We start from the raw sequence: 17,215 nt of genomic DNA, 5'->3' as shown, positions 1-17,215 counted from the left end.
TGTACTTTTAGCTTGACCACTAGTCCTAGGTTTGATTTCATAGCTATATGGAACCCTATGAAAGGAAATCACATACTTCTTGGCTTTGGGTTTGTATCCCAAACCTCTATAGTCATTGGATGACTCTTGTCTAGTTCTCCCTAGGTGATGCTCATTTTGAACCCTAAGCATGTTTTCCATTCTTGCTAAGGTCCTTTCTAAACTATCAAGTCTTGTCGTCAAGACTTGGTTTTCACTCCATAAATCCTTAGATTTTGATTTTTCATTGAATCCTTGAGCATTTCTATTTTTAGGCATGTATCTAAAATCCTTAGAGTTATTGCCTAAATTGTTATCTACCTTCCTAACCTTAGGTATGGTAGTTCTAGCATGAGGAGGAATATATTTTCCCTTAACACTATCATGCTTCCTATTTTCATGATAATTAGCATTAAAGTGATAAGAGTTATTTCTAACATGCATTTTATCATGTGTCAAAGGAATAGGTTCATTAAATGATACCTTGGTTTTTACCTTGGAAGCTCTCCCTAGACTTGTGCTTCCTCCTTTGACCTTGACCGACTTCTTTCCCTTTGGACATTGACTTCAATAATGTCCATTTTGATTACACAAGAAACACATGATGTGTTCCTTGCTCTTCTTTGTTGTGGGGATTGTCTCCTTGGACTTCTCCTTGCCCTTGGGTACTACTTGGCTCTTCTTTTTGGCCAACTTGGGACACTTGCTCTTGTAGTGCCCGTGCTCCCTACACTCAAAACATACAATATGATTTTTATTCTTAATTGAACTAATTATACCTTCATGTGTAGGGGTGATGCTTGATTCTCCATTTGATATAGCTTGCATTGTGGAGGTTGCATCATCTTCCTCTTCTTCTCCTCTTGAGGGTGTGGGTGCTTCCACCTCTTCAACTCTTGAGGATGTGGATACTTCCACCTCTTCCTCTCTTGAAGATGTAGAAGATCTCTCATCTTCTTCCTTCTCCTCCTCTTCCTTATTCTCCTCGAATGTTGGCCTCGTGTCAACATCGGATTGATCCTTCTCTTCTTGGACCAATGCGCCCTTCTCCTTGGGCTCCTTCACTCCTTGGAGTTGTGTAGGGTTCTCATGATGAACAATGATCTTTTTCCAAAGATCACATGCACTTGTGTATTCACCTACACTCAAAAGGATATTAGAAGGTAATAGATTTAACAATATTTTTGTTACCTCCTTATCGGTCTCCGATTGCTCTCATTGCTCTTCGGTCCAATGCCGAGGTCGAAGGAGTTTACCCTTCTTGTCTATAGGAGCTTCAAATGGATCACTCAATACAACCCATTTGTTCCAATCCATTTGGAACCATGTCTCTAGCCGATTCCTCCAAAAGGTGAAGTCTTCCTTGTCATATGGCGGAGGAATCCGGATGTCCCATCCAAGTGGACCTCCCATGTCCATCTTCTTCCTCTAGCTTCTTGCTCTCTTGGCGGTTAGTCCTCAGAAGAGCGGTCTCGCTCTGATACCAATTGTTGGGACCTTTGTGCCTGCTAGAGGGGGGTGAATAGCGTCTCGTCGCGCACTTGTGCTTGCTTCGTCTTGATATGCAGTGAAAAATAAAAGAAACAACACACACAATGCTAACACCTAGGGTTTACTTGGTATCCACCTCAAGATGAGGTGACTAATCCAAGGATCCACACACGACACGCTATCTCCACTATGAAAACCTCCTTCTCGGTCATAGCCAAAGGCGGATAAGCCTTGTACAAACTCACACACAACAATACAACTCACACAAGAAGAAAATACAAAGATACAAGTGAAACACACACTTCTTCTTGCTTACTTGTTGCTTGTTGTTGCCTCTTGAACCTTGAGAGAACACTCCCAAGAGCTTTCAAGAACTAGCGGTGAAGATCGGAGAAGCTCGCTGTGAATCGCAGCAAAATCGCAGGAAGAAAGCTCACAAAGAACTAGCGAAGAAAACGCTCCGCCCAGGCTATATACAGTGCTCCCAATCGATTGAGATCAACCCCAATCGATTGTCACGTCACATCCGCACAATCCTAGCTGTCCATCACCAGCATCCTGCCCAACGATCACTTCCCAATCGATCGACCGATCGATTGAGACTTCCTGAATCGATCGGCCGATCGATTCAGGACCATTCTGTGTTCTCGTGATCGCTCGAGAACTCCTGCTGCCCAATCGATCGGCCTATCGTTTGGCAACTCCCAATCGATTGCCTGATTGATTAAGAAAGCCGCTGTGCTCACGATTTCACCTCCCAATCGATCGACCGATCGATTGGGCCTTCCTACCATCGCAACACACTCCAATCAATCCACTGATCGATTGGGCCCGGCTCAATTGATCGCCCGATCGATTGACCAGCCTGAACTTGACTCAAACTCAAGTCCACACTCCCAAACCCAACTCCCGGTCAACCGTGACTTGTTGGGTCTCCATGCCTAGCATATGGCCTCACCCGACCAACCTCGAATTAGCCTTCTAGCCTCCTCCATCAGCCTTGCGTCCCTCGGATATCTCCCATCCTTCACGCCTTGCCTTCAGGAGCTTCCTTCGGCCTTATCCTAGTTATCGAGTTCTCCTTGCCAAGTCACACTAGGACTTACCTTGCCAAGACCACATGTTTGGACTTACAACCTTTACCAAGATCACACTTGGACTTTCCGTTGCCTGGTTCCTCACCAGGACTTTCCAATTGTCTGGCTCCTCACCAGGACTTCCTCCTTTGCTAAGATCACACTTGGACTTCCAGTTGCCTGGCTCCTCACTAGGACTTCCCAATTGCCTGGCTCCTCACCAGGACTTTCTCCTTTGCCAAGATCACACTTAGACTTTCCAATTGCATGATCTCACTTATCAGGACTTTCACCACCAAGTCTGGTTAACACTGACCTACTTGGATTTTCACTCTTGCCAACCTTCTTGTTGGACTTACCTTTTTCAGATGCCTAAACTCCAGTTAGGACTTTTCCATTGCCTAAACTCCAGTTAAGAATTACCCGGTCAAGTCTCTGGTCAACACTGACCCACTTGACTTGTCTTCTCATCGACTTGGTCAATACCTCGACCATCTCCACAATCGGACAATTGCTCCAGCAATCTCCATATATTATCAAACTCCTTATATTGTCAAATATCAAAACTCAAATCCCGACTTAAGCTTGACTCAACTAAAGCTTAGTCAAACTGGTCAAACTTGACCTAGGGAAATTTCCCCAACACCGAGGTATGCAACCGGTCGGCTCCCACGAAGATTCGCTCGGCCTGAGCGAGGAGGCACCCATGGTGGTGGGCGAAGGCGAGGCTAGTCATGCGCCGAGCGGAGGAGCCACCCCTGGCTTACAGCCTTCGGCAGAGCAGCACCCCATTATTCCCGTCGAGGAGCCATCGGGCTCGACCTCGTCTGACGTGCCATTGACTCGGTGCAAGAGGCGAAGGGTCGAGCCGTCTGCTATGTCGACGGTGTAGTCGGCCAAGCAGGTCGGTACTTCGACTCCGGCTCCGCTTCCAGAAACAGCGGAGGCTTCATCATCCGATCGGACGCCCTCCTTGGTCGAGCTACCGCAGGGGACCGTCACTGCATCACTCGTGGCCTTCATGTCGCTGCCACCGAAGCCCCTGAAGGTTAAGCGGTCTAGCATTTTACCGGCTTCCGGTCAGGAGGCCTCAGCTCACTCAGCCCCGAGCGGCCGACGATCTATCACGATGATCCTCCATTTGCCAACGAAAGATTATAGCGAGCCGAGCGCTGAGTCCCAGACCCCTGAGCACCAGATCATCATCCGGGGAGCGCTCGCCGAAGTCTGGGAGGATGCCCAAGCCCGTACGGTGATACTACCTCCAAGCGCCCTCGCCAACAGTCACACTCAAATGGCCACCGACGTAAGTATCTTAATGTAAATCCCTGGCTTACCTCCATTTTGGCGCTAACCTTTTCTCGTTTATCCACAGTACTGGGTGGAGAGCATGGCCATGTGCAACAGGCTCGCATTCTTGGAGGATGAGTTCAAGAAGCTCCAAGTCTTGAGCGGCCCATCCTCCACCACTCAGAAGAAGACAGACGTCGAGGTAGCCAGGCTCGGGGTCGCTCTAGAGAAGAGCGAGAAGCTGCTCGAGGTCGAACGGGCCAAGAGCGTCGGCCAAGCCACCATGCTAGAGCGACTTAACAAACAAGTCGCCACTTTTAACAACAAGATTGAGTCGGCGAACGCGAGGAAGAACCGGACCATCACCGATTTGGACGAGAAGAATAAGGAGGCCTGGGCCCTCGCCCAGAAGCTGAAGTAGGCTAAAGACTTCCTTGTCACCGAGCGGGACAGCCACTCAGCCGAAGAGAAGTCCCTCCACGATCAAATTTCCACTGCCAAGGATGAGCTGGAGGGCTCCCGGGTGGCATTGAAGATTTATCAAGATGCCGAAGGGAGTAGGTTTGAGGCCATGAAGCAAGCCTACATCCGTTTGGACGCATTCTGCGATAAAGTCATCGACCAGGCCTTCAACTATTTGACTTGGTAATCAAAGGGACGATCGATCAGCTTCACGAGGGAGGACACCTGCCGGTCACTTTGACCAGCAGGGTCATCAGCCGGGACAAGCTCACCGCCTCTCTGCTGGACGACGTCCTAGAATATCTTGAGTGAGGCTGAGAGCTTTATCTTTGTAATCTCCCCCTTGTAAATTTTAAAGTATCAATGCATGCTTGACCGTTCGGCGGGGCTATTTCTTATTGTATTTGCTTTTTGGTTTTCCTTTAATCGTATTGTAGCCCCATAACTCCTCTGATCGGGCATGGTTTGCATGCGCATCTGCTCGATTCGCTCTACTTTCGAAGTATTTTGTTCCATTCTCCCGAACGGGCCATTCATCTACAAATTTAGGGGATTTTGGGCAACCCTTATTCGCAGTCAGCCGTTCGATAGCTCGCGTAGACTCAGGTCTATCATCGCCACTTGACTATTTGACGAAGCCCCGGGTTTAGCGTCGCCGCTTGACGATTCGAAGCAGTCCCGCGTTTAACATCGCCACTCAACAATTTGGTGAAGAGTTGAGTTTAAGGTCGTCACTCAACTATTGTTGGAGACAAGGTTTTAACGTCGTCGCTCGATGATTTGTCTAAGACTTGGGTTTAAGGTCGTCGCTCGACCGCTGATGGAGACAAGAGTTTAACGTCGCCGCTCGATGACTGATGGAGACAAGAGTTTAACGTCGTCGCTCAACGGTTTGACGAAGACTTGGGTTTAAGGTTGTCACTCGACTGTTGATGGAGACAAGAGTTTAACGTCGCCGCTCAACGGTTTATCAAAGACTTGGGTTTAAAGTCGCCGCTCGACCGCTGATGGAGACAAGAGTTTAACGTCGCCACTCGACGGTTGATGGAGACAAGAGTTTAACGTCGCCGCTTGACGGTTTGACGAAGACTTGGGTTTAAGGTCATCGCTTGACCATTGATGGAGACAAGAGTTTAATATTGCCGCTCGATGATTTGTTGTAGACCCGTGTTTAACATCATCGCTCGACAATTTGGTATAAATTCGTACACCTGGGTTTAAGGTCGCCGCTCGACCACTAGGGGAGATGCACTTAAAGAGGTCTTTGCGCCTTTTTTTTTATTCAAACTTGGCCCTGCATTCGACAAACATATAACAGCTACGAAGTACAGGATTCACTTGCGCACCTCTCATCCAACCCTATAGGGTTGAAGATGGTTCGCACTTCATGGCCTCTCGAGTTGCCTCCCCTCTTCGTCCTCCAAATAGTAGGCGTCTGAACGGAGCTTCTGCACGACCTTGAACGGTCTCGCCCATGGTGCCTCGAGCTTGGCGACATCGCCGACCGGCTTTACTTTCTTCCAGATGAGGTCGCCGACCTAGAAGGACCTCGGGATCACTCACTGATTGTAATTCTGCTTCATGCGCTGCCTGTAGGCCATTAGCCGAACAATGACTTTTTCCCTTGCTTCATCCACCAAGTCAAGCTCCATCAGCCTTCGTTCGACGTTCCCATCGTCATAGCGCTGCACTCGATCAGACTCTACTCCGACTTCCATGGGGACAACCACTTCGTTGTCGTACACTAACTAGAATGGGGTTACATCGGTCCTCTCTTTCAGAGTTGTGTTAGGGCTCACAACACACTAAGGATCTCGTCGACCCAGCTGCCTCCCATGTGGTCAAGCCGAGTGCGCAAGACTCTGAGGATCTCCTGATTGACGACTTCTTCTTGCATGTTGCTTTGAGGGTAGGCTATTGAAGTGAAGGATTATTGGATGTCGTAACCTTCACACCATTTTCTGAGCTCCTGACTGACGAACTGCCTTCCATTATCGGACACAAGCTGGGGCGAAATTCTGTGCCGGTAGATAATGTTTGCCAAATAAATTTGGTGACCATCTGCTCGATGATTCTTGCAAGCGACTCAGCCTCTACCCATTTTGAGAAGTAGTCCACCGCTACTAGTAGAAACTTTCGCTGACCAATTGCCATAGGGAAAGGCCCGACGATGTCCATGCCCCATTGGTCGAACAGACACGCTACCATGGACACTTTCATTTCCTCGGTCGGTCGGTGTGATACGCTGTGATACTTCTGGTAGGACAAGCAAGTCGCTACCGTCCGAGCGGCATCTTCCTGGAGGGTTGGCCAGAAATATCCGGCCAGAAGTATTTTTCAGGATAATGTGCGGTCGGCCAGATGACCTCCACAAGAGCCTTGGTGCACTTCCTTCAGGATGTACTTGACATCTTCTGGTCCGACACACTTGAGGAGGGGCCGGGAGAAGGCCCTCTTGTAGAGTTGGTCGCCTATCAGTGTGAACTGCCTAACCCTCTTCTTTATCAAACGAGCTTCTTCCGAATCGGCCAGTGTGGTTCCTGAACGTAAGAACTCCGTCAGGGCTGCCCTCCAGTCGTTCGGGAAGGTGATTCCCTCCATACGGTCGATGTGGGCCACCAATGAGACTTGATCGATCAGCTGACCTATGACGATCGGGGTTAACGAACTGGCTAGCTAGCTTCGCTAATTCATCCGCCTCCTGGTTCTCTGATCGGGATATCTTCTGGATAACGACCTCCTGGAAGTTGGCTCTTAGTTTCTCAAAAGCCTCTACATAGAGCCTCAGCCGTGTGTTTCTTATTTTGAAGGACCCGGATAATTGCTGGGCGGTGAGCTGGGAGTCCGAGTAGATGAGGACCTTAACGGCTCCCACATGCCGAGCTGCCTGCAGGCCGGCTATCAGCGCCTCATACTCCGCTTCGTTATTAGTGGCTTTGTAATCCAGCCAGACGGATAGCTGCATCCAGTCTTCCTGAGGTGAGATAAGCAATATGTCGATCCTGCTGCCAAGCCGAGTGGACGAGCCATCCACATATATCCTCCAAGTTCCCGCCGACTCGTCACTCTGCACTTCTGTGACGAAATCTGCAAGGGCCTGGGCCTTGATCGCCGACCGGGGTTGATACTGAATGTCGAACTCACTGAACTCTGTCATCCACTTAATCAGTCGTCCAGACATTTCTAGATTGAGGAGGACTCTTCCCAAAACGTTGTTGGTCATCACTATTATTGAGTGCGCTAGGAAGTATGAGTGAAACCTTCACGCAGTGAGTACTAATGCATAAGCCAATTTTTCGAGACCAGTATACCGGGACTCAACATCTTTTAATATGTGGCTCAAAAAATGGACAGGTTGCTGCTCCGGGCTGTTCTGCCTAACAAGAGCTGACTCGACCACATGCTCATTAGATGATAAGTAGATCCACAGCGGCTCACCTGTGATTGGCTTGGCTAACACAGGTAGTGAGTTCAGATACCCTCCAGCGCTTCGTTGCACTCAGCGTCCCATTGGAATTTTGTAGCTCTGCACAATATCTTGAAGAATGGCAGGCTCTGATCGAATGACTTGGATATGAACCAGGACAACGTTGTGATCCGACCAGTCAGCCTCTGAGCTTCCTTCAAATTCTGAGGCAGAGGCATGTTCTGCAAAGCTTGGACTTTGCTCGAATTGACTTCGATGCCCCACTCAGTGACGATATAACCCAAGAAGCGACCACTCTTTGCGCCAAACAGACACTTGCTCGGGTTCAGCTTTATCCCGTATGCCCTTAGCATCCGACAAGTTTCATCGATATTTGCACATATGTCAGCAGCTTAGAGGGATTTGATGAGTATGTCATCGACCTATACCTCCGTATTATGGTCGATCTACCGCCAGAACACTTTATTCAATAGCCTCTAGTAGGTGGCTCCGGTGTTCTTCAGTCCGAACGACATGACATTGTAGAAGTACGTTCCGTCGGTCATGATGAATCTGACCTTCTCTTAATCCCCGCGGGCGAGTGGCACTTGATGGTATCTTTTATATGCGTCGAGCATGCAGATCAGCTCGCATCCCGCCGTTATGTCCACCATTTGATCTATCCTGAGCGGCGGATAGAAGTCCTTTGGTCGATCACCGCTCGTCAGAGAACCATTTGATCTATCCTGAGCATCGAATTCCCCTTGTCGACAAAGGTCCAATGAATGGTGTAGTTGATGATCACCGCTCGGATGATCAAAGCATCATCGTGAGGGATTTTGACACCCTCCAAATCGCTGGGCCCGAAGCTGATCTAAGGCCCTTCAGCCTTCTCCTTGCTGCATCCTACGACATGGATCTCCAATTGCCGAGCGTATGATTTCCTGGCACGGCTGGAGTCGTCTCCGGTCGGGCCTCAGGCAATCATGCCTATCTCTCCCCGGGAAGTGTTGTTTCAGTTTTCCTCTTCCCGAGCAGACAACCTATTTCACTCGGTCAGGATCCTGGAGGGATCGATTTCCTTCTTCTGCTGATGGTGATGGCGCTTGGGCACCCTTCTTTCTTCTCGTCGCTCGGTCGAGCGGCGACGATCTCGTCGATCAGGAGATGGGGAGCGACGACGATATCCCCTAGGGGTCAGTCGGTTGATGATTGGCGTCAGTTCTCGGCAGTCCCGTGTGTTGTGCATCGCCGACTGATGGAATGAACAAAACATAGGCGTCCATACCTTGCCCTTTGACGCCTTAAGCCAGCCGGACGCCACATGCTGTACAGCATGTGCCCTGGTCTCCTAGTGTGGCCATACCCCTTCAGCCCTTGGCCCTTTAGGTGGCTAATGTCTGCTTAACAGTCAGCGCTCGGCCGGCGCTGAGTGCTCGGTCGATGCTTCCTTTCTTCTAGCCGCTTGGGTCTCCTCCATGTTGATGTATTCGTTGGCATTCTTCAGCATGTGGTCGAAGTCCGGGGGCGGCTTCCTGATGAGTGATCGAAAGAAGTCTCCTTTGGTGAGCCCCTGGGTAAAGGCATTCATCATGGTCTAGGACGAGACCGAGGGGATATCCATGGCTACTTGATTGAAGCACTAGATGTACGCTCGGAGCGCTTCCTTGGGCCCTTGTTTCAGGGCGAAAAGACTGACGCTCGTCTTCTAGTAGAGTCGGCTGCTAGCGAAGTGGTGCTGGAAGGTGGCTCGGAAGTCCTTGAAGCTTCGTATCAAGTTATCCGGCAGTCTTCTGAACCAGCGCTGCGCCGATCCGGAGAGAGTTGTGAGAAAGACTCTGCACTTTACTCCATCCGTGTACTGGTGCAGCGTAGCCTCATTGTCGAACCGATTCAGATGATTATCTGGGTCAGTCGACCCGTTGTACGTCCCAATTGCTAATGGGGTGTAGTGCCAAGGCAGAGAGTCTTGTAAAATCTTCTCTGAGAATTGTCTGTTGATCTGTTCTAGGGATGCGGTGCCTCGGGGCGCTTTTCCTTTCCGCATATCCCGAACGGGCACCTCGTCAGAAGAAGATCCCCGCTCCTGATGCGCTTGGGCTATCTCCGAGGGGGTTTAGAACAGAGCTCGTGGAAGGGGATCGACGTGGGTGGCACTTCCCCTTGGGTATCGGTCGGCCTTTGGTTCTGCCCCCATATAGAGAGTTGCTCCGCTCGGTTTTCTTGCCCCACTCGTTTATCGACCGCCAATATTGTAGGTTGCGACGTTGGCCGATCAGCTAGCGCTTGTTGTTGTTGTTGCTCCATCATTTTTACTGCCCATGCTTGCACGAGCATCTCCAGCTCCTCTTAAGTGAGCGTCACGATGGTTAGTCATCCAGGGACTTCTATCTTCTCGGCTCAGATTCATGTGATGTTCCTACAGACGGAGCCAAATATGATCCTGTCCGAAATTCGAAAAGACGGATGCTGGGGCGTGGCGCTCCTACTGACATTCGGTGGACTTTGCTTCTGCCTGCAACACAAGCAGCGTCAATGTCGAGCCAGTGAAGAGTTCCCCGGCGATGGCCCTTCGACGCTCAAGTCAATCTCCGGTGAAGCAAGAAGAAGCAAAGAGAACTGTAGCGCAACAGTAGAAATCACGAGAAAAGCATACCTCCATCGATGTCTGGACCCCCCCCCCTTTATATAAGGCTCCTGTAGCATGTCTGCACGCTTCTTAAAGCGGGCACGCTTTCCTCAAAAAGACACATCAGTAAAGTGTCCCTGACACAGTACCTTAACAGGCCGAGCATATCTCTGAAGTGACAGTGGAAGCTTCTGTCGTACGATCCTCTGTCTGACCATTCTGCCTGTCAGCGACACTAATTCCCAAAAGGATGTCGAAGGATATCCCGCTGTGTCTGTTACTTGGTTGAGAGGAATGACTGCTCGGACAGAATTCTGATATCCCTGCATTATCTACTGTTATGCTAAGTGGGATAACCTTTCGGCTGAAAGTCCACTGTCGCGCCGAGCGGAAAAGCCACTTGGCTGAAAAGTCCTCTGTCGCACCGAGCGGGAGACCCGCTCGGCTGAAAGAGAGAGTCGCTCGGCTGAAAGTCTTCTGTCCGTGTAGTCCGCCGTCGGGCCGAGCTGGATAGCCGCTCGGCGTGGAGTCCCCCATCTACATGCTCGGCAAGTATCTCACTGTCTGCGTGCCCAGCTGATGTCAGGTCTGCTGTTAGGTCGAGCGGGGAGCTGCTCGGCTCGACTTCTACACGTCCCTTGAGCGTCGGTTTGATTACTCCCTGTGCCTAGATGATGAGTCGGTGCTCAACCCCCCCGATTGGCTCATAAATCATCCGATCGACCAGCAATATCCATCTGTTGATCATCTTGACTCTAACCTCCATGTGACAATAGGGTGGGGCCCCGCTCAATCACCGCATCACTATTGAAATAGATCGAGCACAAAATTTCTTTTCAACGTGGAGTAAGTGATCGATTTACACAAACATGATCAGTAGATTGATCGACAAATTTGAAAGAAACATAACAACAAACAGTCGGTGAGCGTCTTCTTCGTTTCATGTCTATGTTTTGGGTTTCAGGGCAAGAACGTACTGGATCCTCCGCCGCCGTGTTCTACGGCGCCGGCGTCGGCGCCGGCGAGCAGCGCTCACAGGCGGGAGGGAGACAGCTCCCGGCGGCAGGAGGGGCAGGACGCGCTGGACCGAAGCCAAACGTCGACGCAGTCGCGGTGGAATCCGTGGCCGCACTGCGGCAGGAGGCGGACGATCTCGCCGTCGGCGAACTCCGCGAGGCATATGGCACAGTCGACCAGCCCGGCGCCGCCCCCCAGGGTGGAGACAGAGGAGTCGAAGGCGAGCGTGGGGAGTGCGAGGAGGGCCTTCTTCTTGGCGCCCTTGTTGGGAGGAGGGGTGGCGGCGGCGGCGGCGGCGGCGGCGGCGGCGGCGGCGGCGGCGGCGCCGGGAGCGGCTGCGCGGGGGCTGGAGCAGCGCGCGACGAGAGCGAGGGCGACGAAGCTGAGGGCGGCGCAGAGAAGGACCGCGAGGATGACGACGACGTCGGCGTCGAAGGGGATGGAGGCGCTCGATGGCTCAGCCGAGAAGAGGAGGAACCTCGCCGGAGACCGCATCGTGTCGTGGATCGTGACAAGTCTGCGGACGATGGCAACGGAAGCGCCGTTTTTATAGTGGCAAAATTATACTACCGTTTGCTGCGTTACTTCTCTACGAAAATCTCGGTTAACACGTGCTAAGCGCGTTGACTCCTCCACTTGAGGATCTTGACTCTGGTGCGGCTCATCTCTATCAAGTCAACTCTCCACTAAATATAGAACATGCAAATCCAAAACTAAAAGGTCCAGAGATATGACCAACTGGAGGACACTTTTAAGCTAGGTGGCATCCTCTCTTTTGCCACTTTCGTTCAGATTTAGTTTGTAAATAACAAAAAATAAAAAACTGTGATTTAATAAAGGCAACTAATTTCAGTTTAGTCGATTATAAATTTTAATCAGTTTATTATTTTATTATTTTGATGGAAAAAGAAAATTTTAATGGATTTGTTGAATTTTAAAAATCCTCGTAGTGGCCATCCTTTTCAATCATGAGGAAATGGTTGTGCCTAATTACCAGGACCAAACTGGATAAGGATTATGATGCACTTTAGTGGAAAAAGATTAGATATTTTTATCTAAAATTACTTTCAGTGTAGACCTGAATTAAAATAAAAATCTAGTTTTCTTTATTTCATACAAAAATTTTTGAAAATACTAAAAAGTTTTTTTTTTAAAAAAAAAATTATATCATTGAAATCATGATCATCTCTTAAATTTAACCATATTTTTTTTAAAATTTATAGAGTTTTAATAAAAAATTTAAATATTTAAAAGAAAAGAAAAGAATGAAGGTTAATAATCTTTAAAAAAAATTAATAAAAGTATTTAAAAAAATAATTTTTTTAATAACAATTATAAGACAAAAAATGAAATAAAATTAAAAAAGAAAATAACAAAAAAAACTAAAAATAAAATTATTTTGGTACTGTTTTGATCAAAGTATTACTATCTTTGTGTTGATTTCATTAAAATATCACCACCTTTTAGTGCTATTTTTGTTTAAATCATCACCGCTTTAGTTGATCCTTCCTCGGGACCCCGTATAATGAGAGCTTTGTGCATCGTGCTGCCCTTTTTATCACCACCTTAGTTAATTTCTTTAAAACATCATCACCTTAGTATTATTTTTGTTAAAGCATCATCGCCTTGGTGCTCAAAAGATAGAATACCTAGAGATTTGGTTAAATAGGTGTTAGTGCAGAATGTACTGATAATTGAATTAGTTTTTTGATATATGATAAAAAGTTTAAATTTAAAACTTATGTGTTTGATATGCTTCTTAAGTATACATACTCAAATACTTTGATGGATTTAGAGGACTAGACATCAGGCAGAAAGTCCAGATGGGTCGGGAGGACCAAACTGGCAAAAAGTCTAAATATGTTAGAAGGACCGGATATCTAGCAAGAGGACTCGGTGAGTCAGTGTAGACCACACAATGAGGTAAGGAAATACCTGGTAAGTCAGGGATCAGACGTCAAGCATGAAAGTCTAATATATGATAAGTGAGGTAAGCTCTTGGAGTGAGTGTAGTGAGCTCGGGTCCCAGCAAGGACAAACCCTAGGTGTTAATCTAACTAAAGAAATCAAGAGATTTCTAACTTGAGATCAAGGTCGTCCTAACTATTGGTTTCATGCATATATCTATTCTAACCTTGTTTTGAAGGGTAAATGCTATATTTGTTCTAATCTTATTTTACAGGATAAAGTGCTCTAACTTTGTTTTACAGATATTCCATCGACAGAAAGTAAGGTTCAATCGACGGATCCATAAATTGTTCTGTCGATGGAACAGAGTGTTCAGTCGATGGATTAGGCTCCTCCAACAGATCAGATTAGAGCATACAAAGAAGGCAAGGTTCAATTGACAGATAAGGTGGTTTAGTCAATGAAACTATTTGATTTTCAAGATCTGATGGACTGAATCACAACAAACAAGGAAGGGCATAGGTTCTATCGACGGATCAGGTGAATCAGTCGATGGAACAACTTGATTCCGAGATCTAGCGGATTGGATCACAACAAATTAGCGATTCGTTGATGGATAGATCATTCAGTAGACGGAACAAATCAGTCAACGGAACATCTTATTCGTCGACTGAACGAGGGCTATAAAAGAAGGGCTCAAGATTCAAGCTTATGATCACTTCTCTATTCAAGTCATTTGTAACTGTGCTTCATTCTAGAAATCTCGTCGACAACCTACGTCTCTTGTTACTCAATAGTTATCGGTATAATTGTATTTAAAATCTATTATACTTGTACTTTCATTCATATAGAGGATTGCCCAATAAAAATAGTTGAGGATCACGGGCCTTGGAGTAGGAGTCGCTACAGACTCTGAATCAAGTAAAAAATTGACTTGTCTTTTGTCTATTTTTCTTTCTTCATTTCTGCTACATACTTTATTTTTAACTAAAGAAAAGAAAGATTTTAAAAGCAACGAGATTTACCCCCCCCCCCCCCCCCCCCTCCCTCCCCTTCTCTCTCTCTCCCTCAACGATCCTCAAATTGGTTCTTTTCCACTCTCCTGAGACTTTGAGTTTAACTCTTAATTCATAACCTCTATTAATTTAAAAAAAAATATTTTATAAAATTCAAATTTCTTTACTTTTGGCAAGTGTCATATCTGAATTTTAACACATTTGATTTACTCTAGGACAATACCAATAACTTTATTGTACTCTCTTAATCTTGTCTATACTAAAATTTCATAATTTTTAAAATATCCAAGTCATCAATGAGTTTTGACCAAAACTCATTGATAGACTTAGATAAATTAATTTTAGTCAAAACTTTATCCAATAGGTTCCTTTCACTCTCTTGAATTTGTCCATGCTCAAAAACTTTTGATCGACCCCTATTAGTTTAGATAATGTGCTAACCTACTTCTTAGCCTTCTACATAAAGTTATGGATACATGTCAATTGCCATGCAAGCTAAATTTTAAAAATAGATCATGGTTAGGAAGGCCTTGAATCTAAGACTTTAAGGAACGGTGAGACTGAGGAGCATTGTAAAAACCTACAAGACTTGGATTGAGTCTCATCAGAGCTAACTATGCCATCAATGGATTTTGCTTAAAACTTATTAATGGACCTAGAGGATTTGAAATTTTGAAACCTAAACATAGGGTGGAAGAGGAGTGTAGATAATATAGATATGATGTGGAATCCTAGTTCTGAGTCTCCTACATGAAGTTATAGGCCCCTGTCAATTGACATGCTTATTGAATTTTTGAAAAATTTAATGTGCATGAGTAGGAAGACCTTGAATCTGAGACTTTAGGGTGTGGTGAGACTGATGAGCATTGTAAAATCTACAAAACTTGGATTGGGTCCCATTAGAGCTGGGTAAGACCATCAATGGATTTTGACTGAAACTCATTTATAGACCTTCAGTATTTGAAATTTTGAAACCTAAACATAAAATGGAAGAGGGGATTATTGGGACCGATTATGTAGCTAGAGGGGGGGGAGTGAATAGCTCGACGCGATCCTCGTGCTTTTCGTTGCTTGTTTCTTCAATGATATGCAGCGGAAATACAAAGAAACAACACACACAATGCTAACTCGAGGATTTACTTGGTATCCACCTCACAAGAGGTGACTAATCCAAGGATCCACACACTCACGCACCCTCCACTAATAAAACACTCCTTTATGGTAACTACCAAAGGCGGAGAAGCATTTACAAACTCTCAATACAACAAGAAAGCAAGGGAAGACAAATACAAGAAATATCTTATAAGATATGCAGTAAAAACCCTAACCCTAGCTTCTTCTTCTTGTTGTAGTCACGCCTCTTGACTTGGATGTCTCTCCAAGATCCTTTAAGAACTGGCGATGAGAGTGGAAAACGCTATGGAGAAGCTGCTGTGTAGATGGGAGCTAAACAGTGTGAGGGTTGGCGAAGAAAGAGCTCGACAACGACTTTAATCGACGCCAACGGTTGGATCCCGATCGATCGGATTGCTCCCAATCGATCGGGGAGGCTTTGGATCGATCGGCTGATCGATCCAGAGCGCCTCTGTGCTCTCGGGAATTGCCTGGATCAATCGGCTGATCGATCCAGATCCCATCGCGCAAAATCGCGTCTCCCAATCGATCCACTAATCAATTGGGGACTCTGGATCGATTGACTAATTGATCCAGAGTTCTTCTGTTTGCGTGACACTTCTCCCCAATCGATCCACTGATCGATTGGGAGAAAGCTTGTCACGAAGACTCGCCCAATAGATCGACCAATCGATTGGGCATGAGCCAATCGATCGGTTGATCGATCCAGCCCATGAAAGACTTGCCAAATAAAGTCCAAACGCCCCTCAAACCAACATCCGGTCAACCATGCCCTGTTGGTACATCATGCCTAGCATCTGGTCACCCTTGACTTGCTAGGACTCCTTTACCAAGTGTCCAGTCAATCCCTTTGACCCACTTGAACTTCCACCAGATGTCTGGTCAACCTTGACCCATCTGGATTTCCTCGTGCCAAGTATCCGGTCAATCCCTTTGACCTACTTGGACTTCCCAACACCAGATGTCCGATCATCCTTGATCCATCTGGATTTTCCTTGCCTGGCTTCACTCACCAGGACTTCCCTTCTACCTAGCTTCACTCACTAGGTCTTTCACCTGGCTTTACTCACCAGGATTTCTCTTCTGCCTAGCTTCACTCACTAGGACTTTCACCTGGCTTCACTCACCAGGATTTCTCTTCTGCCTAACTTCACTCATTAGGACTTCCACCTGGCTTCACTCACCAGGATTTCTCAGTCAAGTATCCAGTCAATCTTGACCTACTTGACTATCCTTCACACATGAACAATTGCACTTGCAATCTTCATGTATTGACTACATATATTGTTTTGAAATGGATTTAAGTTGGATCGACGCCTAATGTTCCCTTCCCGAGAACGCGTCCTCACAGTCACTCCCCTCTAGTGACTTATCTTAACTTACCTGCCAGACGTTCGGTCAGCCCTTCGACCCGTCTGGACTTCGTGCTAGCTATCAGATCAGCCCATCGACCTAGCTAGACTTCGTGTCAGACATTCGGTCAGCCCGTCGGCCTGTCTAGGCTTCGTGCCAGCTATCAAGTCGACCCATTGACCTAACTGGACTTCTCCTGCACGCTTCATCAAAGTGTTTAGATCAATATAAAACTAACTTAACCTACTTTGTCATTCATCAAAACTTGAGTTAGACCATTAGTTCTAACCGCACCAACAATCTCTCCTTTTTTGATGCAATGACAACCTGGGTTAAGTTAGTGAAAAAGATGCAAGTAAAATAAGCATTTTATAAGGTTTTTAAGTTAGCCTTGTTTTTATATTTGATATTTCAT

At 46.9% G+C, this 17,215-nt stretch overlaps 1 protein-coding gene across 1 annotated transcript; it reads right to left on the bottom strand.

Annotated features, from left to right (window-relative positions):
* Positions 1-11,404: 11,404 nt before the first annotated feature.
* Positions 11,405-11,926, bottom strand: LOC121979666 (probable E3 ubiquitin-protein ligase ATL44). The gene has a single exon (XM_042531657.1). The coding sequence runs from the start codon at positions 11,882-11,884 to the stop codon at positions 11,405-11,407; it is 480 nt and encodes a 159-aa protein (XP_042387591.1). The 5' UTR covers positions 11,885-11,926.
* Positions 11,927-17,215: the final 5,289 nt, after the last annotated feature.

The sequence above is a fragment of the Zingiber officinale genome, chromosome 5A, assembly GCF_018446385.1.
Source record: "Zingiber officinale cultivar Zhangliang chromosome 5A, Zo_v1.1, whole genome shotgun sequence".
Lineage (NCBI taxonomy): Eukaryota > Viridiplantae > Streptophyta > Magnoliopsida > Zingiberales > Zingiberaceae > Zingiber > Zingiber officinale.
This window is presented reverse-complemented; position numbering and strand designations above follow the sequence as displayed.